This window comes from Besnoitia besnoiti, chromosome XII (assembly GCF_002563875.1).
Source record: "Besnoitia besnoiti strain Bb-Ger1 chromosome XII, whole genome shotgun sequence".
Taxonomy (NCBI): Eukaryota; Apicomplexa; class Conoidasida; order Eucoccidiorida; family Sarcocystidae; genus Besnoitia; species Besnoitia besnoiti.
In genome coordinates this window covers 1-25,180 of record NC_042367.1, presented here as the reverse complement: position 1 = coordinate 25,180, position 25,180 = coordinate 1, and the positions used below count along the sequence as shown (strand labels likewise).

Here is a 25,180-nt window from a genome sequence, read left to right as displayed (position 1 = left end):
GGCTATGTGGCAAGGGGGCTGCGACGATGGGGCCACGCAAGCTGTGTGCGGCCCCACAATCGAGTTTGTTATGCATTCTTCACTCGGTGGATCACTTGCATCAAACAGGCTCAAGCCGTCGGCCGTGTGCAGGAGCGGAAATGTTGCACTCCCTGTTGCCAAGGCGTCCTCCGCGCTGCCCCCCACGCGGTCCGCTTCTCCTCGCAAGAGCAGGCTTCTTCACAGCAGTCGGCAGGCTTGTCGAGAGCCTGTTTCGCCCCCAACACCCCGGCAATCGAGAGAGCAATGACTCCCTCTGAGTGCGTCATAAGTATATCATGATGAAGGCGGTGCGATTCCCAGCACAGATCCACACTGAATTTACGGCTGAGTGTCTTTCAGCTTCTGTGGCATTCAAACATAAGTGAGCGGACATTGTGCGGACCCTGAGTGTGAGATGGTGGTACGTTCCCCTGCATATCGGACGCGTTCGATAATCGAACTTTCTACCATCACGTTTTTCGACTGCGGGTCGGCGTGCTGTAGCGCCGCAAAAGCGCTGCTGTTTGACGCGCAGAAATGGCGGTCGCAGTGAAAGTGGCTACCCCGGCGGCCAGCCGTCTCGGCCCCTTGCGATTGTCCGCCCAGCCAGACTCAGGAGCACCATCATCATGTCACTGCTCGCCTCGATCCCAGTATACGCCCCCCGTGGAGCTCGCTGAAACTCCTCTTTTCAGTCTTCCGAGGGCAGCACCGGCAGTTCCTGGAGGAAAAAGCGCCCGGCGGACGCTTCCACCGAGTGCTCAGGGGCCGCGAAGCCGCTGTTGCTTTTTGCATCGGCATTGCCGTCACGATCATGAGCGCCAAGAGGCTCCATATTGTAGCGAGACGCGGCTGCAGAAGTCCGCTTCGTGTCTGTCTTTTCGAGGAGGAACGAGAAGGGCCGATCTGCTCCACATCGAGTCTTCCCGGAAAACTGAAGAGCAGGCAACGCGCAGCCACCTTCGGGGCGCTCGTCCGCGCCACGAGCACCGGTCATCGGCAGCCCGCTGCACTCCTTCCGCCTCCCCACGGGTCGAGCAATGTAAGGATTCTCTTTGCTGTATTGGCCAAGGAGGGGTGAGCCCCCGCACCTGCAGAGAGCCTACCAAAGTGTTTCCGCCGTCACGTACCTTCGAATCGGTCGAGGAGGCCTCAAGGCCCCAGAGCGCACACGTGCCTTACAACGCTCGTCAGCGGTACAGCTACGGGTGAGTTGTGAGTCAAATCAACAGAGCCCCGATGTGTCTGCACCTCCGGTAGAGCTGCTCAAACGGTGCGTGTCTGTTTTCTGAGGCATCGCGGGCCAAGAGCAGGTGATTTTGTCTCTTCTTTAGCTTCAAGTTACTTGTGGGGTTCTGCTGGTGCTGCACTGTGTCGCTCTCGCACGTGGTGCGGGTTCGAGACGGCAAAGAATCTCTCTAGAGGGCAGAACACACGCACAAACGAAATGTGAACAAGGGAACGGAAGTCATTGCTGGGGCGGCTCGTTGTTCAGTCAGTTTGTGAGTCTGTCAGTCACAGCAATACCGGTCGGGGTCCGCATTCCGTGTGCAGGGTGCCAGTAGGTCTTGTTCGTTCACTCGTAACCGGTTCCATTCGGGACAAGATCTGACTAGCTCATCCCGTCTTCGAAATGCCTGAATAAATTCGAACGAACAGACCACTGCAAAGGATTCTAGCAACTGAATCTCCCGTCAGAGTCGCTGTAGGTCGTGCATAGTCCAAGTCCAGCTTGGCGGTGCAATTCATCGCGTGTGTTCAGTTCGGAGCGGAAGAATGGCCATTGGTGCCCGTTTGATGAACTTCTGGGCGGAGTGGCGGCGCTCAACGACCTACGACAAGCTGTGCTTGAGAAACAGGCCAGACGCTTGCGCGAGCTGTCCGCCTACTATCAAAAGTGTCAGCATCTTTCAGAGGAGAACAACTACCTCAAATGCCGACAGCGAGCCCTCGCCAGGCAGTTGAAAGAAGTTGAGGAAGCAAGCCGGGCCCAGGTGCGGAAGTGGCTCTGGCGGGGTTCTTCTGCGTTTTTCATAAAGAAGACCGAATGCATAAATGCAACACATTCCCCGATCCGAAAGGATGAGTGCACTGAGAGCGGCAGTCGTTGTTGCACTCCCTCCGTTCCACACTACGCGGGTGGAAGGTCCAGCAGAAGCTGGAAACAAACCATCAAAACAACTTTTCACCAGACTCCTCCAGCCCGGGTAGAACGATGCTTGTGACACTTTGTGACCTATCCAGGACTATGGGTGCACCAACTTCGCGTATCGCGATGCCTTCTGACTTCAGAGAGACGCCGAACTCAAGAAGATGTCCGCCTTGAACACCCATTTGCTTCACGACAACATGGTCCTTCACACATCCCTGGCCTCGCTGATCAACGGGCAGCCGACGGTTGTCGCGGGGTTGTTCGAGGAAGACACCATCTTCTGGGAAGTCCCGAACTTCGCCTTGCTGCTTCAAGGACGCACGTGCACACGAGTCGTCAGTCCTTGGCTGAAGAGCGAGAAGCGCAGAAACTGCCGCGTGCGGTTTCTCTTGTATCCGTTCGGAACAAGACAGGACCGCCTGGCACAGGCCACTGGGAAGAACTCCTGCGAGCCGCCTGCGTGTGGAACGCAGTGCCCTTCTTTATTTGTCCGGTGAGTGAGGCTGCTGGCTCGCGAAGACACCGCAGGAAGCGACAGCAGCTAAGGGCCGCGGATGCCGCTAAAGTACATCTTGCATGCACCCGCCTGACGCAAGACCGAAACAAAGCTGTGCGTATTCCTTCTTGCTTGAAACGCCCCGCATCGCATGCGCAGGACCGCCACGTCCTGGGGGAGTCACGAGGGGAAAGGCGAATGTCGGGTAGCCACTGACGTTGGAGATCTGTTTTCAGCGTGTTTTATCTCCGGCTTTCCTGCGTGTGCGCGTGCAGAATGAAAGGCGACGTGGAAGCAACTTTCTACCTCTTCTACGGAAGACGGTGCACTTCACCCGTGACGTATAAATTCAGTGAATCACTGGGAGGGGGGCGTTCTTTCTACCGCCACGACTTTTGCAGCTCGTGGCGCGACGACCTCCGTCACCTCGGAGAAGAGCCGTTCTATGTAGGACTCTCGCTATTGCAGTGCTGTCAGAGATCGCAGTATCTGATCCGACATCATGACCATCACTCCGCTGACCTGAATCGGCGATCTCTGCGCCTAGGCTGAACATTGAAAGATTATTGTCACTGGATCATGGTGAAATGACGCTGTAATGCTTTTGGAGATTCAGCTTTTTTTGCGCCGACCGCCCTCTTCTGGCCTCACCCGTGTTCGCGGCGTGGAGGGACTCGGATGGCTCTTTGAGCCGATTCCCGTGCGCTGGGTGAACCTCGAGGGGCGGAAAGTCCATGCGCACGTGGCGTCGCGCCTGTGGCACTGCGGCCAGGCGATCTGACCTCACGTCCTGAAAGGCCCGAGCCTTAATACGATGCGCCGTGTCAGCTGAAAGTCCTGCGCTGCTGCTCCAGTGGGCGAGGCGAATGAAACGACTGCGCTACATGCCTGCGATGCCTGCGACGGTTAGGAGTTGATGCATCCGGTTGCAAACGCCCACAGAGTCGAGTGACAGCGTTGCAGTCTCCCCTGACCCGCCGGCGGGCCTACTTCCTTCTACGGGGATGAGCCGCGGCCTCGCCAGCCGAAACTGCCCCAAGCGTGAGGCGAGTGCATCAACAGAAAGTGCACTGCAGAGAAGACTTGACAAGCGAAAACGAAACACATTGACAAGCACGAAAGCAACCCCATAGGGTCTGCAACGACATAAAAACGCAACCCATCCTACGTTGGCTTAGCTTTCAGAAAATCGACAGTCGGCCGCCCGGGGCCCGTCTCCGCGCATGAAACCACTGCAAGCGCGAAAAAACTGGCACTGGGATGCGCCCAGGAACGTCTTTCGGGGTTGAACAACATGGCGTTGGGGCTGCAAAAACTTAAAAAATCTGCACGACTCGTCTCACCAGACTCCTGCGGCCCTGCGCACAGGCGTCTCACACTGTCGCAGCCGCTCCCTTCCATCGGGTGCCGGCGAAATTGCGCCGCCGGACAGATAACTGAACAGTGAAACCTAAACCGTAAGCAGCGCTAGGCAACACTCTCCTAGAAGAGACGCCAAACGATCTTCTTGGTTGCTATACAGAAGCCGGCAACACACCTTCGCCTCCGCGACCTGTATACCTGCGAGGCCCGCACCCTCGAGTGTGTCTCCCTGCGCCGACGTTTGGCATATCTGAAGCGCAGTGGCATCCCTCCAAGCGCAAGAAGCTGCCTGAGGCTTCATCCGGCCTGCTCCCTGCGGCGACCTGACCACGGAGCTTCGTACAGCACGTGGTACAGCGGCGCCGCGCGTGTCGGGCTGCAGACACAAGAGAGAAAAACGCCTGTCGAAAATGCGTGCTTGCCGCACCGGCACACGAAATGAAACGCGCCGGGACGGCGCACCACGTCTCAAGGCCTGGAGTCATCCCAGCTCCGCCTACGCTGCGGAACTGCTTCGCGAGCCTCGCAGTTGCTTGCGGGCGCGGCACGCAGGTCTCCTCCTACGGTATAGTCTGTCTCACTCCAAACGCATTTCCTCCTTTGGGCATGCGACGCGGACGTCTCAAAAGAGCTGCGGCGCGCCCCCGAAACAGTCATGCTGTGCGAGTTCGACCCTAGTTCTTCGAATAAAAAAGAACTATTTACACAGCTGATCTCAAGGCAACTAAAAATGTAGCGCACCATTCTATGTATGCTGTATCCAACAGCGAGTTCTGCGCTACTGGCTGGCGAGTGGGGGCTGCCGAGCGCTGCGGAGTGCCCCTGGCAGACGAGTTTGAACTCCCCATACTCTGAGCAGGGTTCTCGGTACTCTTTCTGTTGCGAAGTAACACTGCCAACGTCGACCCTGTCGTGGCTCTCTCACTCGAGCAAGCCGACGATTCCAGCGGCAGCAAAGTCCACGCAGTCTGCACCTTGCCGGCGAGCGGCCTCCACCGCGCGCAGCAAGTGACCCTCCTCGACTTGTCCTTTCGTAGTCTCCTGAGAAAACCAAAAGGCGAGGCAGCCAGGTGCAAACTGAGAAAGAGGAGGAGCCCCCGCGGCTAAATATCGGGCTAGACGCCCGTCGCATGCGCATGCCCCGCGCGTGCGCGGACTCCCCTCCTCCCTGCGTGCCCTCTATTCTACTTCCCCCCCCCCCCCCCCCCCCCCGCATCTCCACCTGTTTCTGCGCCAGCCTTGCGCCAAGCCGAATACATCCCCCGCTCCTCTGCGGTAGCATCCCCCCCTTGCTGCACATAGCCACAAACGGGCCTTCAAACGGAGATCGCTGACTCAAAAATCTCTTGCGGCGTAGACGCGCAGGCTAATTCCACTTCACACAGGGGCATGCGGGCGCACCTGCGAGTCCATCCGCAACCTCCGTCTGCTTACCTCCACAGACGCCGAGACGCACTTCCTGCATGCGACTGCGCAGACGAGGACTTCGCGTGTCTCCTCTGCGCCCGCCTCACGCAGCTCGCGCAGCTGCCTCTGAAAGGCCTTCACGCACCGCTCCGCCTGCAGCCGCTCGGTCTGCAGCGCCGCCGCATGCGCGTCTCGGGGCTTGTCCAGCGCGGCCAAAACTTTGGTGCACCTCTCCACGCCCTGCTCAAGGAGACCGCGCCGGCGCTCCACGACCATTCGCGCAGCCGCTTCTGCCTGCAGGACGCAACAGGCATCGCCGCGCGGGACGGTGAGTCGCGCTTCCCCCTCTGCACGGCTACGCGGGGCGAACCGTTTTCCGATTCAGCTGCGCTTCATTTCGACAAAAAGGAAGCCCGCAAAGCTCTGCAGTTGTGAGGAGAGAGGGATCACAAGGCTCGAAAGGCCACATCGGCACGCCTGAGGCGCCACAGCTAGGCAAGCTCTTGGACGCAACGGAAAGACAGACGAAAGCGCAGATTCCTGAATTCACCCATTGAGGTCGACGGAACACCACGCCGGTAAAGCTCACGGGCGCGTGCACATACACACCCAAATATGTGCATATACACAAATATATATGTATATACGTATATATGTGCATGCATGTGTGCAGGTGGATGGGAGCGCTACAGCGAGTCCCTCAACTGCGTGCAGAGTTACCTCCTCTACAGTCCTTCCAAAGAGAAGACACTGGAAGTGGTTGTTGGGACCGGCCTTTTTGTCTCTCGTGCGAGATTCGAGTTCGCGATCGTCGCCGCGCCCGCGGATTGCAGCTCCGCTTGGCAGGGCGGAGGCAGTCGCCGGCGGCTCGTTCGCGAAGCCCCCAGGCGCGTTGAAGATCTTTCGCAGAAGACGCACGCTCGGCGCACAGAAAAAGAGAATGTTGACGCTGCTCCGCGGCGCCGGGAGGCCGGCACTCCGCGGAGCGAGCAGAGAGATGCCCCGACCTGCGGCCCTTGGGCATTCCCCTGACGAGGAGGCGATGCTTTCTGATGGAGGCCGCTCCGAGCTCTCCAGCGACGTCGGACGCAGAGAAGGAGAAGACCAGAGAAACGAGGAGAAGGAGGAAACCAAGGCGAGATGCGGCGTGCGACGAACACGGAGAGGGCAGTAGGAAGGAAGCGAAGGCGACCGAGTCGACGCGGGAGAGGAGGCCTCGCGCCGCATTGCCATGAGAGCCTGGAAAGACAGAAAGCAGGCGCCACGCACGAGTGAACAGACGCCCATAAGTTCTCGCTCCGCATGCTTCCCAGACGGCCCACACAGGATAAATAACAGCCCGGCACTCCACCCCCGATAACCCCCCCCCTCCCCCCGCGAAGAACGACGCATCCGTGCTGCCTGTCGACTCTCTGCGAAAAAGCGACTCAAGAATGGAAGGCGGCGGCGCACGCCTCTTCGTAAATGAACCACAGCACGCATCTCGTTAGTCGGCGTGTCACCCACACAAGCCTCATCCCTCAAGGCGAAAGCCAACACGGCCTCCACACATCGAAAACAGAAGCGCTGGAAAAGGCCGAGCTGCCGTGAATGAGATGCGAAGCTCTCCGCAAACATATCTCTTCCGGTTCCTGTTGTAGCCATGCGTAGGGCAAGAGACCACGCACGATATGCCAGGGGCGCACTACACAGACTGGTCAGGCGCGCATGACAGCGCTTCGTTACGAGCCCGCGCCGTTATTGAAAAAGATTCAGTCAGGAACGTTAGTTCACCGTCAGATGTCGTGCGTGAGCTGGGCTAGTGAGCGAGCGCAGACAGCTGCGTCGCGCAGCTGTGGGGCGAGCGTCGCACGTCCCTCGATCGTCGCATGCAGCTTACTGTGATGATGCGCATCTCTTCCTCTCCATCGCCCGATGCGCCCGCGTCTGGCGCGCTCGCCTCCTGCTTTCCTCCTTCCGCCGCCCGCTCTCCCCCCGCAGGCCGCCTGCGGTCAACTGCTGCCGTCGCCGTGTCTCCATACCGTTCTGTCTCTCGCCCGGCACAGCGCTTCGGCGCGAGGGCCATCTGCGAGGAGGCGATTAAGAGCCGCCCCTTCAGCGACGCCGCAGCATCGGCTGCGGGAGCATTCCGCGCGCGTCCCTCCCTAGGTCGATCTCTAGTCAGGTCGCCTCGCCTTGAAGTCGTTTCTTCCGCGCGCGAGCGCACACCGGCGCGCTGCAGAGGCACAGTTTGCGTCTGGCGCTCCGGCGACAGCGTCTGCCGCGGCGCTAGAGGCTCAGGCTTTCCGCAGGTGCGCAGGCGCTCGCGGTGCGCGAGGCCTGCAGGAGCCCGGCCGTCCCCGCGCGCCTCCGCCTCGCGGCGGGGCTGAACTTGGAAAGCGGACATCTTCCCTCTCGCTACCGGCGCGTTCGCGCCTGTCGGCCGCAGAAGCTTTCCTCTCTTCACCAGTGCCCCGTCGACCTTCGCGACGCCGTCAGTGCCTCGCAGGGCCGCTGCGCGTCCCTCCGACCAGGGGCGCTCGCTGGGCAAAAGACGCGCTTCCGCCGTTCGCCCGCTCTCTATCGCCGCCCTTCGGCGTGCCGTCTCTCCAGTCTCTCTCCGCTTGAGAGACGCGCCGCTCTCCGCCTGGCCTTCGGGCGCTCCCCGGCGTGCCGCCTCCTCCGCGCTCTGGCGGCGGCGCCGCCGCTCTTCGCGCAGCCGCTGCCGCGCTGCGCGTCGGTCAGCCAGCCAGGCCTCGAATCGCTGACGCGCGCCTTGTGCGATTCGGTGCTCCACCGCACGGGTGCGTCTGAGCTCGCGTGCAGACTCTGAGGAAACACGCGCGCTGTCGTGGTGCGGCCCCTGCTTCCAGTTGGCAGGGTAGTCCACGACGAGGCAGCCGCCAGGGTGCGCCTTCACGATCTCTGCGGCCGAGAACTCGCGGCGAAGGCCCGCGACTTCCGCGCGCCCTGTCGCCCCAGCGCGGGCCGCGTGGCCCGCGCCCCTGGGCGGCGCCCACACCAGACCTAGGCGAGGCGCTGCGGGGCCTGTCTCCTCGAAACTGGCGAAGAGGCCAGTTCCCACGGCGAGGGGCGCCACGCGGGCGTCTGGTGCCGGGCCTGCGAGTTCGGAGGGCGCGCGAGGGAAATCAGCAGAGAGGAGGTCATCAAGCTCCAGCGGTGTGCCGCCAGACGCCCAGACGGGGGTGCCTTCTACAGAGTCATAGACGCGAGGCCACGCTGGTGAAGCAGACCCCGGCTCCTCCGCCTGGTTCTCGGCGCAAAGCCGCACGGCTCTCTCCATCAGCGCCGCGTCCAGCGCCCGCAGCGGGGCGTCCAGCTGCTGGCGGACGTCCTCAACGCGCCACCCCCACCCCCTTCTCCCACACCCAGGACCAGAGTTCGTTTCTCGGTCGAGCCGGCTGGGGCTCGCCGCCTCTGCGTTTGACGGGGCGTCCCCCGCCGCAGCCGCGACTCCCGGCGGTTCACTGAGAGCCTGACGCACCTGCGAAGCAACCGCGGCAATGCGCCGGAGAGGCCAGACGTCTGCCTCGCTGAGCCCGCCGCCCTCAGCAGCTGCCGCCGCAGCTCGCAGCCGCGCAGCCTGAGAGCGCTCCGCCTCGCCGGCCGGCGGAAGGCGACGCTCTGCGCCTCGTCTCTCAAGATCCTCCAAGGAGGACTCAGCAGGCCGCGCGAAGAACGCGGAGTACACTGAACCTCCCCCGCTACCTGCGGCGGCCGCAGAAGGCTGTGAACCACCGCAAAAACCGAGTCCGTCCGCCGCCTGGCCCGGCTCTGGGCTCTCCGGGCCTGCGTCGCGCAGCCAGGCCGCGGCCGGCGCCTGGCCGGAGGCGCCCGCCTGCAGGCGCCTCGCCGCTCGAGGCGAGTCCCGTGGATCTCCGACGCCAGGCGCCTGTCGACGCCCGACGCAAACGCAGTGCGCGATGAACTGAGAGACGATCTGAAGCGCGGCGGCGCGCGGAATGCACGCGTCCTCGCCTGTCCGGCCTGAAAACAGGGCGCACACAAAAAACCGGACCTCAGCGAGACGTCGAAGGCATCGAGGCAGAGGCACGCTCGCCTGGAGTCTTGGGGCGACGGGCCGCCGCCCGCATGCAGGACCCAGAGACCAGAGTACGGAAGAGAAGGAAACTCCAACGCGAAGAGACGTCGCGGGAAACCCAAGATAGGAAGTAGTGTGTAGCTCACGAATTGCCGCCGGTGTCCCTCGGCGCTCCCGCCGTCGTCCTTCCAACTGAAAGTCCGGTGCGTAGATTGGGTTTCGCAGATGAAGTCAGCGCTGTGATGACGCTGGCTTGGGGGAGGCGCGTGAGCCTTGAGAGGAATGAACTCCGTCCCCCTGCTTGGTAGAGCCACTCGCATTTGAGGACGGAAAAAACCACCCAATCTCATTTAAACAGAGAAGGCAACGCATGAATATATATATATATATATATATGTGGATCGTTGATTGAAGGTTGTAGGGTGTTTGCCAATGTCGCCACGATGGTCCCCACCTGCTTACCTGGGACCTGCACAGCGGCGAGGATTCCGTTCTTCGCGACGGCTTTTAGCGACTCGACGGCTTGCGCCAGCGCCGCACCGCAGGGCGACCCTCTTTCTCGCGAGCTTGACCTAGCCGGAGCGGTGTGAGCGGCCGAGGCGACAGCGCAGACCGACGAGGCGGGCGAGGGCCAAGGGACCGGCGCCTGAGAAACGGACGAGCCCGAAGAGGAGGCGCAGGCATCCTCCTGCGGCGGGCTGCCGCGGACCCCCGAGCCAGACGCTCTCGTAGAGGCGACTTGATGGATTTCCTTCGCGACGACATCGATTAACGCCTTGCAGACGCCCACGGGGATCCAGTTGCCTTCTTCCGCGCCACCGGGTGCGTCGCCGAGTGCAGCGGCGTGGCGCCTTCCTGCTTTCTCCAGAACGGCATCCAGTCGGCTCAGGCGGGTCTCGGTGAAGTCCGAGAGAGGACGAAAACGCGCATCACACGCTGCGGACTCGCTGCAGAAGCCCTTCCGTGGCGCGCGGGGTTCGACGCGCGGCGCGCACGCTCGCCCGCCTCCTTCTCGAGGCTGCCTGCCAGCGGCTGTCGCGCTCACCGGCACTGCGCTTTTCCCAGCTGCGTCCCCGCCTGGCGTCCGCGGCGGGCACTGCGGACGCTTCGCGGACTCCAGCCCAGGCCCTCGCCTCTGAAGAGCCTCGCCGCTGGTGAATCTCGTGGCCGCCCTGCTCTGCGTCTCTGTCCCCCGTGCGGCAACGTCATCTCGAACGGCTGATTGCCACGGGCCCTCCTCGCCGCGCGTCGGCTCCTCTCGGCCTCTTCCGCGATTCCGTGTGGCTCTTCCGCCCTCAGCCTCCGCCTCCGGCTGCCCGGCAGTCAACCTGGCGAGACCCGCAGACAAGGGTTCCTCTGCGGCGCCTCGGGCGCAGTACTTCACCTCGCCGTCTGCTCCTCGCCGTCCTGCATCGCGCGCGCTCGCCAGAGCGATTGCGTCTGTTGGATGCGCTCTGCCTTCGTCTTTTCCCTCGTTCGGTCCTGAAAACTCATCCTCTCGGCAGCCCGTGTTTGTCTCCCTCACAAACCGCGTCCTGCTGGGCGGCGCCTCGGCGCCCACGCCTACGCCTTCGGAGCCCAGAGGTGACGCCGGGGGAGAGGCGGCCGCACCGAAGTCGAGCGAGGGCGCGAGGAGACTGCGCAGGGCTCGTCTACGCGAGGAAGGAAACCGAAACCTTCCTGCGAGCCGCGAAGACGGCGACGACGCATCCCTCTGGATTTTTTCTCCAGTTCGCCATGCGCCAGTTGCTTCTTCCACGTCTGAGTTATATACACACGCAGAACGAAGATCCCTGCCTTGGCTCCCCGTCTCGGAAGAGGCCAACGCGACAGGGGCGACCGGCGAGTGTGTCGCTGTCTGACCCGCCGCGGGCTTTGTGGGGGGCAGGAGCCCCGCAGCTGCGGCCCAGCCATCGCTCCACCGCCCTCTGTCAGGGCTTTCGGCGGCGTATTCATCGTCGCTTCTTCCCTGTTCGCCGGAAGATCCTGGCGAGTCCCCCCGCGCTGCCGCCGCCGGCAGGAGGATCGACGGGCTGCTTTGGCGGTCATGACTCAGGCACGAGCTCGACAGAGAGAGCGACAGGTCGGTGGACGGGCGACACGAACTGCGAGGGGAAGACGCCTTCGTCAGTTCCTTCGCAGAAGCTGGTGAACCAAAGAAACGTTCACACGGAGAATCGAGCGACCCTCCGAAGCCCCGTTCGCCGGCTCTGCTCTGCTGTGACATCATACGGCCCCGCGCCTCAAGATCCTGGCTTCGCCCTCCAAGCTCGCATCCCTCCACGACCTCTGAGTGAGACTTCGCCGCAGAGCCGCGAGAAAGTGTCGCAGCACAGGTGCTGCCGCCCTCGGCGGAAGACGAACAGTATGGGGCGTCAAGCAGTTCACCCTTGCCGTCGCGGACTGAGCTCGCGGCGAGAGGCTTGCTGGAGAGTCCTGTAAAAGCTCCGGTCGCGCTGCAGGGAGCCGACAGCGACGCAGCGGCCGCTAGGCTCCGCGCACTCGAAGGCGACGAACTCGCGCAACCGCTTGCTTCTTCCGTGGCGACTGGATTCGAAGCGGAGGCGCAGGCAGCCTCAGCGCCCTGCGTCCCTACTGGGGGCGCTGACGGAGACCTCCGTCGGGCCTCCGTCAGATGGTCCGCCGCCGCGTTGCCTTCTCCAGCGAGAAAGTTGCCTGACAGCAGCACGCGGGGCGTCGCGGCGCACCAGGCACTGTCTCGGGGACCTGCAGAAACGGGGAAAAAGCTGCTCGCCACCGCCTTCGAGGATTTGTTCACAGTCGATCCCGCGGCGGCTTTCTCCGTGGAAGGCGCCTCTACGCTGAGTCTCGGCTTGCACGCGGCGTGCGCGTCTGCGGCGGAGACAGCCGCGAGGCTCAAAGTCGATAGCGCATTCGCGCGGTTCGAGGCTCCGCTTCGCGGACCCCGACACACAGGAGCAGCGACGAAAAATTGTTCGCCTTGCTCTGAACTGGCGGAGAAGTCGACAGCGCGTCTCCAGCACATGGCTTCGCCCATGAGCTCTTGATCGGCGTCGGTTTTCTCCTGACAAGCTCTGAAAGCCTGTGGATGGGCATCCGCCGCAGGACAACGGGGCGCCGCTTCCGGCTGAAGCCTTTCTTCAGCGCTGCCTTCCGCCGAGGAACTCAGCGCCTGGCCTACAGGACACGCACGAGAAAGCGAAACTGAGCCCTGGATCTGTTCCCCTGGCTGGCGGGACTCCTTGTCGCTGCTCGACGCAAGAGGCAGGGCTAGGCGGGCCTTCCTCGCAGCGGTCGTCTCTCCCCTGGCTGACTCGTCCGTCTTCTGCTGTCTCCTTGCGTCGCCCCACACGCCGGCTGCCTTCTCGGTGCGGCATCCGGGGCGCGCGACTCGCGCGCAACCTCCGTCTCGACATGCAACTTCCTGCGTACCGCACCCGAGTTCCTCCGGTCGCTTTCCTCGCAGTCCCCTCCCGGCATGCTCGGTCTCTGCAGCACTGCGCAGCAGCAAAGGCGCGGCAGTTGCCTCGTCGTGCCAGCGGGGGAGCTCGCCGGCTGTGGACGCTGCAGAGTCGCAAGGCTCCGCCTCTCTCACCCTCCCCGATCGCGAAGCTGACAACAGGAGAGCGCTCTGGGGCTCGCCGTCACCCGCGGCGCAGGCCTCGAATCCTCCGCTCGTGCCCAGGGCCGCTGCGCGGCGTGACGCCTCCGTCGGCTCGGGGCCGTCGCCACTCCGACGCTCCGGCGCTGGGCTCTTGCGCCGCTGCGCGGCTGGACGACAATGCTCCGCCGTCAAGAGAAGAGTTGGACACGCCTCTGAGAAGCCGTTCGCGGGTTCACCACACGGCGGCCCCTGAGGCGACTGCAGTCCCCCAAGGGGGCCCAGCGCCGCCCCGGTGTCGTCCCAGCAGGAACCTGCTACGCCAGATTTCCATGAGTCCTGCAACTCAGCGAGACGGCCGCGCGCCGATCTGTCGCCCGCATGAAACTCGTCAAGCGATGGCCTGGGCGCCTGCGTGGGAGATGGAGGATGCGAAACAGCCGGGGCGCGAGAGGCAGAGGAAAACCAAAGAAGAGAGGATGGTAGCACGCCTTCCGCCTCCTCCTTTGCGACGCCGAGTTCCTCTTCTCCTCCCGCAGCCGCGCCGCGGGGACTGTGTTTTTTTCTACCGGCGCCCTCGGAATCCGGCTGGGGCGAGGAGAAGCCGTCTGGAGGCGGCTCGTCCTCGACGTCCGCCTGAGTCCCGTCTGCTTCTCTTGGAAGCGCCTCTCTCCGCTCTTTTCGCTCAACTCGAGTGTCGCTGTCTGCGTTCGACTCTGCATCCTCTGGTTCTCCGTTCGCCTCTCGGGTCTGCCGCAGCCCGTCTGGAGGGCCGCCTGCCTCAGCTGACCGGATTCCTCGGAAGCTCGCGACGTCTGCCGCACAGCCGCTGCCATGCTGCTGCGCGTCCTCTCCTTTCGAGTCTTCTGCAGCTCGCTCCTGGCTGCCCCAGTCGCCCGCGCGCGCGAGGCGCCCGGCTCCGCCTTCGTTTTCGTTGTGCAGGGCGCGCCGCACCCCTTTGAGGTTGCGCGGCGAGGGCGGGACACTCGATCGCGAACCCGCGCGAAAGCCGTGGATACAGATTCGCCCACCAAAGGGGGCGCGGGAGACCTCGCTCCCGGGAGGCGCGGATGCAGACCTCGGCCGAAAGCTGCTGCGCGTGCGAAGAGAAAGCGGTCGCGACGGGCGCCACGCGCCGCGCGTCCCCTCGGTCGCACGAGGAGACTGCGCGCATGAGTCGGACACCCACCCGCCGCGGCCTCGCATGGAGTCAGCAGAGCGCGAAGGAGACACCTCGGCAGCGGAGGACGCCCAGGACGCAAACAAACAAGAGGCTCCCCGCGGCGGACCCGCAGGCGCAGCGGAAGGCGGGCTGCACGCACGAGCAACGGCAGCCTCTCGAGCTGCCCCCCCTGCCGCTGGAGAGGCTGCCGTCGAGACGGCAGAACGCTCCCAAGTCGTCGCCGAGGCACAGGACGCAAACAGAGACGCGCGGCTGACGGGCTCTTTACTGCCCAACGAGGCGCTGGATGAGACGCTTAGAGAGCACCAGACGGCAGGCTCAGCCGTCAGCTCACGTGGCGAGAGAGACAGCGCAGGGGATGAGGAGCTCTCAAGCGACTCGCCGAGGACCTCTCCAGAGCACAGAGACGAGAACTCAAGCAGCGGACTGTGGAGGCGCTCGTGGCTGCCTCCTTGACGCCGGGAGTCGCCCGCGCCGCGCCGAAGGACGCCACCGTCACGGGAATCTCCTGAAGAGAGACTGGCGAGAGAGGCCAGCGAAAGCGAGAGAGGCAAAGTAGAAGACGCGCGACCGGGCAGCGGCTCCGAAACGCCTCCTGGAAAGCTGTCCGCCAACGCGAAGGACACTCCGAGGAAAAGGTTTTCGGTGCGGTCCGCGGGATCCACACGCGAATATGGCAGCCCCCTGCTCGTAGTCTTCCCCCGTTCTAACCCCCCGCGATTCGCCTCTTGTGCACCTGGAGACAAAGTGGAGAGAAAAAGGGACACGTCCTCGGTCGTGGACTGTGCGGCGGCTGCTGCGACTTCCGGCGCCGGCGAGGAGTCCGCGGGGCCGAGGGGACACGCCGGGGTCGCGCAGGGAGCCCGCTGGCGAGCGCCCGCCGCGTCGCCACGCTGCAAAGCCTGCAAGCGCGGCGCCGGTCCCCAGACGGCAGAGGGCGGGGGAAGAAGGGGGCGGCAACACGTGGATGCCGACGACCCAGAGTCCGCCTCGCGAGTCGGCGGCGCCTGGCGCTCGGCTGGCGGCGATGCGGACGCCGCAAAGGCGGAGGCGAGCGACGAGCCCTGCGACGCGGCAAGCGAAGAAGACGCAGAGCAAAACAACAGAGATCCCCCGTCGTCACGCGGCGAGTCGCCGGGAGCCTGAGCCACCGGGCTCGGCGGCGGCGCCTCAGTCAGAAACGCGTGAAGCGATCCTGGCTGCGGGCCTCGGCCGGGCTGCGACGCGCCGGAGTTCAAATCGGCAGCTGGCAGAGGCGGCGGGCGCCGAGAAGGAGACTGCGCCGACGGGGAGGAGGGAGCCGAGGGGCTCTCGCGGGGCGGTGGTGCACGCGAGAGCGCAGCGGCGCGGAGCGCAGCTCGCGCGTTCGCCGCTGCGTGGAAATCCAGCGGAGGGACGGCGACAGCCGGCGGACTGAGGAGAGACACAAAGTCCGGCGCCGCGGCGTGCGTTTTGTTTCGCCTCGAAAACAAGAGCCCGTCGAGGGAGATGAGTGACGGGACAGCTACGCGAACGCGATCTCTGCAAAAAGGTGGAGAAAGCCATGATACACAAAGCACGAACGAGATAGAGGAGACAGCTGCAAGGGGTCGGAGACGTGAGCCGAAAAACTGCGATCGCGCGCGCCTTTGTTCTCAACCAAAACACCGAGAAGGCGCGCAGAATGCAGAATGGCTGCAGCGGAAACTTCGCGCGATATGCGCAGTGCCGCCAAGTGCTCTGTTCTTCAGGGGACATACAGAATGGGTATCAACCGGGGCCCGACATCCAGCGTCTCAGCCAAACACTCGAGCCTGAGGCCTTTGGCAGTAACCGCGGAAGAGCCAGTCAGCAGAGGTGCTTGACGCTTGCGACAGTCGTGAGAGACTGGAACTGTACCCCCTGCATTAAGACACTTACCGGTAAACCAATCGTCGCAGGCGCAGGTCCGCCACAGTTTGTCTCACGCGTCGCCCTCTGCTTCCACTTCTACTCTTTGCACTCCCTGGGCGTCCGGTTCTCTCCCGAGCCCCCCCCTGTGACGCCCGCCACGCAGCGGATTCGCAGACTGGGGCCCGTCCCGAGGCGAGGACACTCCGAGCCCGCAGCCCGAGTCCCCTCGGCGAAAGCTCCGCGTCCGCTAGACTGTCTCCCCGCCATCCGCGCCCGCAGTGACTCCACGCATCTCGCCCTGACCCGCTCTCGTCGCTGAACCTGTCTCTCGCGTGAACTATCTCACGGCTGCCGATGACCCAGGAGCGCCGCAGCTCCTCTCGAAGAAGGCCACGAGCCTCCCAGCGCCGCGTCAAGCTTCGGCTCCGTCGCGCGCTGGGCGACTCGCTCCCGCGGTCGTCTGCGCGCAAGTCGCGGGCCCCTGTGCGTCTTTCTTGTTGCGCGTGTGCGAGAGCTGCAGCCTCGAAGCATTTTTCGTCCTCTGTCGCTCGCCAAGGCTGATCCGCTGGAGGGAAGAACTGACGTGTTCCTGCGTCGGGAGGCGACGCGGAGGAATCGGACGGGCGCGCGGAGACCGCCCGGTCGCTTTCGTCGCGCTCCAAGGGATAGTACAAGTCACGCGTCAAAGGGTTGTCGCGAAGAGACAGGTGCTGGAGGTCAGGGAGCTAGGGACCGCAAGCAAACACACACAGAACGCGAGTGAAGCGCCGCCACGGTACTTCGGCTCCTCCGCCGTCAGAAAAGCTCTTCACGTCATCGCGGACAATCGTGGGAACAGCAGAACGCACGGAGACGCGCATGTCCGCCAACGGCAGCAGCCTGGTGTGCGCACACCGGCCGCACTACGAGAGACGGGGTCGCGTGCCTCGCACGTTCGCTCTGCCAAATTCTCTTCTTCCTTGCTTCGCAGCAGCTCCAGCGCACACGTGTCTTGTCTGCAGACTGTAAACTACGCCGAGGAACTCTACGGCATCTGGCGGATAGTACCGAACTGTCAGCGAGCCCCAAAAGCGCCGCCTGTGCTGTCTCTCGACGGGGGGGGGGCGAGCCGGCGGCCCTTACCTTCTGTCCCCAAAGCGCGTGGAGGAAGGCGTCCGTGCGTTCGAAGTGGTTGCCGTTGAGAAGCAGCACGCGCAGCCGCGCCTTGCCGCTGAATAGCGACGTCGGGAGTGCATACAGTGCACAGCGCGAGAGATCCAGGTGCTTCAGAGACGGGAGTGCGAGGCCTGTCAAAGCCTCCAGCGGCGCACGCGCTGCGTTGTCGCCAAAGCAGTTGCCCGCGAGGGAAAGCGAGACAAGCGCGGCGAAGCACGAAGACGGCGCAGGCAGCGGCAGCGGCAACGAAAGCGAGCCTCTAGAGACGGCCCCCGCCGCAGCTGCGGCCGCAGCGGGTTCAGGAGGCGGCAGGAAAGAGGGGAATCGGCGGAGTTGGTTGCCGCTGAGATCGAGGCGTAGCAACGCGGGCAGGCGCCAGTGCAGGGGGCGGCCGCCAGACGCGCAGGGCGAGGGCGGAAGAGAGGAGTCAGAGGCGTTTGCGGTCGTAGAGAGTCTTCTTCCGGAGGCCGTCTGCCGGAGGCGTGCGAGCGACAGGATCTCGAGTTTGGGGTGATGGAACGTCCGGAGGCCGCCCCAGAAGTCCCCTTCCTCGCTCTCTGCTTCGCGAATCCGCTTCGCACAAGCGGCGCCACGTGCGCTGTCGACCGGCACTCCGCTCCCCTCGGCGGCCTCCTCACGAGCGCCCGGGGGGGCCTCCTCGTCGACGCCCTCCGCTGCAGGCGGTTTGTGGAACCGCAACCGGCTGTCTCGCGGCGAGGCTCCCCGCCTCGCCTCTTCGCTGGCGTCGCGCGAAAGGCTTGCGTCGCTACCCGCACGCCCGCTGCTCTGGGCCGCCGCTGCGTGCAAAGGTTCTCCATCGAGGAGAAGCGTCTTCAGCTGCGGCGCACCATCAAGGCCCGTCATGGCTGCGAAACGAGCGTTTCCGCGGACGTCAACGCACTCCAGCGCCGGCAGAGCAAGTGTGCGCGAGGGAGGAGGCGATCTGGAAGCGTCAGCTCCTGGCTGGGGCGCGTCGAGCGCGGGCTGGGGCCCAGAGCCCGAAGGAATGAGCATGCAGTCCGTCAAGCGGTTGTTCCTCGCGACTATCACCCGCAAGGTCGGAGAGTTTAGGCGAGTGAAGAGGCTCACGAGGCGATTGCCAGTCACATCCAGCACCTCCAGTTTCCCTAGCGACCGCACCAGGTCGCAGATGCCGTAGGCGGACGCGCGCGCAAGCTGCGAACGCGGCGCGGGCGCGCGCGACACATCCTCTTCACTGCACTGTCTGAATCCGTCCCCAGGCAGGCGCAGGCGGTTGTCGCGCAAAGAGAGAAATCTAAGTTCTCCAAGAAAACGCAGCGACCACAAGCTCGCATCAGTCACTCCGTTGCGGTCCAGCCAGAGGCGCTGCAGGAGCGGAAGCGCGAGGCACCTCGGCAGGTCCACGCCTGCGCCGAGTTGCCCCGAGATGTCGAGACAGAGCAGGCGCTCGTGGAGAGACGGGCGCAGTCCAGCAGGAGGTGAAAACTGGGGAGAAGGAAAGGCCAAAGAATGGGCATAAGCCCCGCTCACGCGCCGGAGGCCGGCCGACACGCCGTGCCCCCCGTCGCCGTCCAGTCCGTCCTCTGCTCTACGAGATTCGCACGTCGTTCCGCGCTCCCGTCGCATCGTGGAGGTCGCGGAGCCTCTTGACGCTTGGCACTCCGCCGCACACCTGCGTGGATGCTCAGACACGCTGTTCTGTGCCGCGAAAAGGCGGCTCGAGTCCTCGTGCGTCGGCGGGACACGCCGGCAGCCAGAGCGATTGCAACCTGCTGCCTGGGCTGTCGACGAGGCGCGGCTGCCGCACGCGCGGGATTCGAACAAAGCAGAAGCGGGGGGCGAGCGGGCGAGGCGAGCGGAGGAGGTGGACGACGTGCGAATGCAGAGGCGGCAAAAGTCTTCTGGAGACGGCTGTGCAGATACGTCCCGAGAGAGGGGAGCGTGAGCGTCGAGGACACAGTCGCCGCCGCGGCTGCTCCACTCAAGGGCTCGGCGCGACAAAGGTGCTTGCACAGACGCAGCGGCAGACTCCGCCGCTGGCGTCGTGAGGGCTGGCCACGGAGAGGCCATCGTAGCAGCGTGGCCTTCAGAGAGGCAGCGCGCCGCGACGCCCGTTGGGAACGATCCGAGCAGAAAAGAGCCAGTCTGCCGGCACGCAGCAATCCTCCTGCGGCAGAGACGAAACACAGCACCCACTTGGAACAGCTACCCAGTGAAAGTCGCCGCCGTATTAGGCGACAGAGTTGACAAACGCGGGAAGTGAGAGGGCTGGGACACGTGGACCGCCATGGCGGACGAAGACGGCGGGGAAGCAACGCTCCACGATTCACGCCGAAGCGGCATGAGCACACAAAAAAGACTGGCGAACCAACATAAGCTACCATGGGAAAAGAAGGCGGAGTGTCCGCATCAAAAGTCTTAGCCGTGGCCGCCGTAACCTCTAGGCGATGAACTAAAATCGAGCCTCACACGCATGTGAAGAAAAAGCGTCGACCACGTAGCCACGGCGGCAAGCAGCTGGTAGACTAAACGGCAACAGGCGCTGTTCATCGAGAACCTTTAGAATCGAACAAGAAGAATCGCATCCGCCTCTTGGTGAGGCTGGTAGTCAGCTAGAGTCCCTTGACTTTTGCGGGCGCGAAAAGTCACGGCGGATACGGTGTGCATTCGGCTGACAGGTACAACTGTAGTCCTGAGGAAAGACGAAGAGCGTGCTAGTCCTCGACATGAGACGAAGCCGAACAGACAGGCAGGCGCCCTCATCTCTCGTATTTTTGAATGATGAATCTAAGAAGATTCTGAACAGAGGGGTACAACTCATGGAAGATGTGGAACAGCAAGTATCACTGCTCGGCCGATCGCACCCAACCCCCCCTGCGACCTCCAGGGGAGCGGCCGGTGGCGCAGCGGAGCGGCGCAAGTTAGCCTTTCAGAATGTTTTCGAAGTGTCTCGCGGAACTGAATAAGAGCACGGTAACTTTGGCGTCCGCCGGATTGAGTAGGCTTTCGGGGGGTATGATGCATCCAGTGAGCCATAGGAAAGAGCGGAAGGCTAACAGGCGAAACAGTGCTGTAAAAGAATAGGGCGAGCACATGGAGCAAGCAAGTAGTGCAGGCGGCACGATTGGAGACTTCAGGCCTCAGGAGAGAAACAGGCGCTGGCTCGCTAAGGTGTGAGTAAGAACTGAAACGAGTTGTTTCGAGGGATGCAAAATGTCGGCAAAGGGCTGAGCTTTCCGGCGAAGAAATAAGAGCGGAGACGGTTTGAAATGGCTGCCTGTGGCCCCAACATTGCAAGCCGCCCATGGTACTGCGAGATTGTACAGGATAAAGGCAGTTTGCATAGTCAAACAGTGGCAGTATTCGCCCTACACCCTGTAATATGTATAAGCCCTCGCACGCGCAGTGCATCTTCTCCCCCTTCACCGCCAGAGGAGCGTTGGCGATGAGTTTCTGGACGGCGCGCCGGATAGCATTTGACGGCTCAGAAAAGCCTCTTCCTGCCCTGTGCACAGCAGCAGAAAAGATTATGCACGCGTTCTTAACGTGCTTTCCAGAGGCACACGAAGCGGTCGCTCAGGCAACGTCATAACGTCGCTATTTGCTACGGTAGGCAAACCAGCGGACACACGGCCGCGGTGAGGAGAGATCAGAGTAGGTTGAGCTGTGGAACATCTTCATCCTCGCATCTTCCGTGCGCAAGGCGAACTGAGTGTCTTCAGAGATCACGTTCATCTTCGCCGTAATGGGGAATGCATCGACGGACTCTACTGAGTGGAGCTTAGCGCACGAATTGTTCCTGATTTGGGGTGGCCTCAAACAGTAGCGAGGACTGCACCAAGAGAAAATGCAAAATGCAAATGAGCTTCACCCCCTCGTAGCTCTTCGCATAGGCTCACGTCTCCTCGGAGACGAAAGTTCGCGGGGCGTATCTGCGTCTTCCACGACCCGATTGTCGCAGCTGTCAGACACTCTGCGAAGATGCGTATTATCACGCGGTCACCAAGATCCCTAACAGGGGCCATTCGGAGACTGTTCCCTCCGCATCTTGCAGGCGATGTCAGTTCGCGTGTTCTCTGGAGGAACTCCTCCAGATGCTAGTTAGATTCGCCCTCCCCCCCCCTCCCCCCTCTACCCCCTCTCCACGCACAGGGCTTCCGAGCAAGGGGCTTCAGGGAAGGCGGGACCCCGGGTTTCAATCTGTGGAGGGATTCGTTGGTGGTACCCTATCACGCGGTAGTTTTCTTCTACGTCGCGTCCGTCGTCGCGCCGAGAGAGGCCTCCGTCACCCGGGGTTTGCTACAAGCTGAGAGGTAGTACCGAGACAAAGCCTCACAGGCTTCGGATTAGCCTTGTCGGGTCTGCTCGTATCGAGTTGTTCATATCTTGTGGTCGTTCATATATGTCCGCCCCCCTCCCCGTAAAAGAGGCAGCGTTACAGGTTTCAGCCAACAACCTGTAGCGCTGCCTCTTTTTTAATGATGTGAGTAGCCTTGTGTTTCTTCCCTGTAGCGCTCGATGCTCCTCAGTAGCTTGGACGCTGACCAGTTTGCTTCGCTAGCATTTGCGAGTGTTGCCAGTGCATTGCAAGGCAGTCGATGCGTGACCCATCCATCCCTTTACCCGGTGCCATCGCTAATAGTGACCATGTATCATCTCGTCTGTGTATTCCGCACGGTCGTCGTCAACAGCCGGCATGCCGTAAGAGCGGCAACTAATTACCTCGTTCACACACTCTTTCCCTGATACACGTTGTAAATTCTTATGTTTGGAAGCAACATGCCCAAAAAAAGGGGCACGCCTTGTTTGAAAACTGCGTTCATGAAGGTGTCTCTATCTATGCGTATATATGGCCCGGATCGCCATGGCTAGTTGCCCGGTGATCTGCACCCATACATCTCGGAAAACGTACACACACCTCCTGACATAGTCAAGCGTCGAAAGTGAGTGAGTTATTGCATGCACGCGTCGTTTGAGCCGGTGCGACAGTCAGAGGATCCTGCTATCCCGTACCCTTAGTGCTTCACCGTTCCAGGGGTCACAGCGCAGGCAGCTCCCCTAGCAAATGCTTTAGATGCTTGTGTGCTCGGCGGTCGGCATGCCTCTTAATTTGCATTCACTCTAAAAGTGTGCCTACAATGTAAAAACACCTCAACATGGCCGTGAACGAATATACATGGGGGGGGAGTCATACAAGGGGAGAGTCAAAGCGGAATTATTAGAAATTTCGTGTGCGCCCCAGGCGCTCAAATATAGAAAAGAAGGATTTAGGCATTCTCTCCGCTCGCCGGTATGGTTTACTTTCATACGCTATCCAGGAAGCAGAATGCCGGCGCTAAGTTAGGAGGTCAACTAAAAAGTGATGGTGTAGCTTCCACATTCTACTGCTCTCTGGCAATGCGTTTCCACTTATGCAGTCTTCTGTCTTCGTTCCTTAAGAGAAAATAGAGAACGCACAAAAAAAACTGTAGGCGCGGTTTCGGGGGTCAAGTTGTGCTCGTGCCGAGTTCTTGCAGAGAAATGGGCAGGGAGCATTCAATCGCCATGACTAGCTCCCACGAATTGCAATAACTCGCACACTTGCCGCTTTCCTTGTACTGCGTATTTCACATTGCACTGGGACACCTCCGCTTGCCAGCGGTTTGGGGGCAAGCCGAGTCATACCTTCACACGAAGGTATACATACGATAATTCGTGTCCCCGGACGGCAGGAAAAAGCCTCAACCATACAGTCATCCTCCGCGCATAACAAAATAGGTCAGATCATTGTTCAGGAGCGTCTACTGGGCATGGTGTGTGCCCCCCTCGGTAGTTTCGTTACCAGACAGACACGCGCCTGACTGGATTCCCAGTGACGCTCGAAAGCGCATGCGATTGGTCGCCGACCCCGTATCATAAGCTGTTGCGTTGTGGGAGTTAGATAAACCCAAAAGCGCCTGGCAGCCCTCTGCCAGCAGCCGCATGTTGGCTTGGTGCGTCCCTCCGCTGACCTGGATCACTCGGCCACCAGCAACGGCAGGACGGAGATCGACTCATTGCGACGGCTCAGCGAAACGTGGCGCCGGAGCCTACCTGATGCTTCAGGACCGCAAACTGACGGACAGACGTACGGGCTGCTACTGCAGGAGAAATGGCGATAGCCTTAAAACACATAGTTTTTTGAGTTGACTCTTCTGCTTGCTGAGGATGCTCCCAGTCGGATAGTGCCGGTAAACCGCGTTTCGCGTTTAGCCCATTTCTGCCTATAAAAAACTCAAATACGACGTGTATCTAAGAAACCAAACAGGCAGGGCACACCGACAACATGCACGGCGCGCCGGAGCTCCGTGTGTCGCAGCCCAGCAGATGCGGCACGCAAGTGTCTCGGGGGAACATTAACTACCTAGAGCTTTCTTCTGAAGCAGGGAACGCGCAATGAACAGCCGGCGCGTGCCGCGATGCGCGTACTCTGGAGCCGGCATCGGGAGCTGAGACAGGACTCATACATCAGGCTATCTCCAAGTGTTACACGAGTGCCAGAATCTCTATCACACTGTACAGCCTGTACACACTATTCCGGGAGTCTATGCTGTGAAGTATCCTGTCTGGGAGGCGGCCATCCCCCAGTGGGCCTCTACTGTGGAAATTCGCCAGAAGTCGGAGTAAATGAATTACTTGATGGCTTTTGGGCGTCTCTCCGAGCTTCCTTCTTCGCCGCAGGCGTTCTTGAGTCAGCGGCGCCGCTTTGGCTGTTCCGTGACGTTGAACCAGGCTTAGCCCCCAAGCAAGATAGCCCGGTCAGCCAAACGGGCGCCGATTGTTCTTCCATTTTATTTTATGGTGGTGACACCTAGCTGAATGAGTACTTGGTCGGCGGGGCTGCCTCAAAGGACCTCGGCCGGTTTTTCTTCAAGTTAGCCGCGCATTATTCGAACGTTAAAGAACAAACACATTCTTGAGAGGGGAGGCATCCTGTCATTGTACACGAAGTCGGAATCAGCCTCACATTTTTCCTCAAATCTCTGCTGGTCAACGTACCGTGAACAGATCCAGCTCTCTCGTCATACCTCCGCAAGTATGCCGTATCCTAGTACTTCCTTCACCGCTCGCACGCTGCAAGGGGTCTCCCACACATCCACTTGCGCGCTGGACCCGCTTGCATACTCAGATGCATTCCCGTTTCCAGCAGGCAAAATGTACGACAGACCACGGAAACGGGAATGGCGTGTAAGCCTCGCAGCGGTCACGGGTCCTCGCTCGTGGCGCATTTAGTGCCGGGACACACAAGTAACTCGTGCAGTAAGTACTCTACACTGGCCGCGGTCGGGTGCGTGCGTAGGGCTTTAGGGTTTAGGGTTTAGGGTTTAGGGTTTAGGGTTTAGGGTTTAGGGTTTTAGGGTTTAGGGGGTTTAGGGTTTAGGTAGGTTTTAGGGTTTAGGTTTAGGGTTTAGGGTTTAGGGTTTAGGGTTTTAGGGTTTAGGGTTTAGGGTTTAGGGTTTAGGGTTTTAGGGTTTAGGGTTTAGGGTTTAGGGTTTAGGGTTTAGGGTTTAGGGTTTTAGGGTTTAGGGTTTAGGGTTTAGGGTTTAGGGTTTAGGGTTTTAGGGTTTAGGGTTTAGGGTTTAGGGTTTAGGGTTTAGGGTTTAGGGTTTAGGGTTTAGGGTTTAGGGTTTAGGGTTTAGGGTTTAGGGTTTAGGGTTTAGGGTTTAGGGTTTAGGGTTTAGGGTTTAGGGTTTAGGGTTTAGGGTTTAGGGTTTAGGGTTTAGGGTTTAGGGTTTAGGTTTAGGGTTTAGGGTTTAGGGTTTAGGGTTTAGGGTTTAGGGTTTAGGGTTTAGGGTTTAGGGTTTAGGGTTTAGGGTTTAGGTTTAGGGTTTAGGGTTTAGGGTTTTAGGGTTTAGGGTTTAGGGTTTAGGGTTTTAGGGTTTAGGGTTTAGGGTTTAGGGTTTAGG

The 25,180-nt window shown here is 61.4% G+C and overlaps 2 protein-coding genes across 2 annotated transcripts; one reads left to right on the top strand and one right to left on the bottom strand.

The window, feature by feature from the left end:
• Positions 1–835: 835 nt before the first annotated feature.
• Positions 836–3,221, top strand: BESB_022170 (uncharacterized protein; the record flags this gene model as incomplete). The annotated part of the gene is made up of 4 exons (XM_029360919.1): positions 836–1,098; positions 1,784–2,015; positions 2,314–2,666; positions 2,945–3,221. 4 exons carry the CDS (start codon positions 836–838, stop codon positions 3,219–3,221), a joined length of 1,125 nt encoding a protein of 374 aa, XP_029215734.1.
• Positions 3,222–4,328: 1,107 nt separating this feature from the next.
• On the bottom strand, positions 4,329–19,325 carry BESB_022160 (uncharacterized protein; the record flags this gene model as incomplete). Its single annotated transcript, XM_029360918.1, has 8 exons — positions 4,329–4,407; positions 4,957–5,072; positions 5,466–5,732; positions 6,159–6,677; positions 7,318–9,425; positions 9,943–15,767; positions 16,146–16,843; positions 17,241–19,325. The coding sequence occupies 8 exons, from the start codon at positions 19,323–19,325 to the stop codon at positions 4,329–4,331; spliced, it is 11,697 nt and encodes a 3,898-aa protein (XP_029215733.1).
• Positions 19,326–25,180: the final 5,855 nt, after the last annotated feature.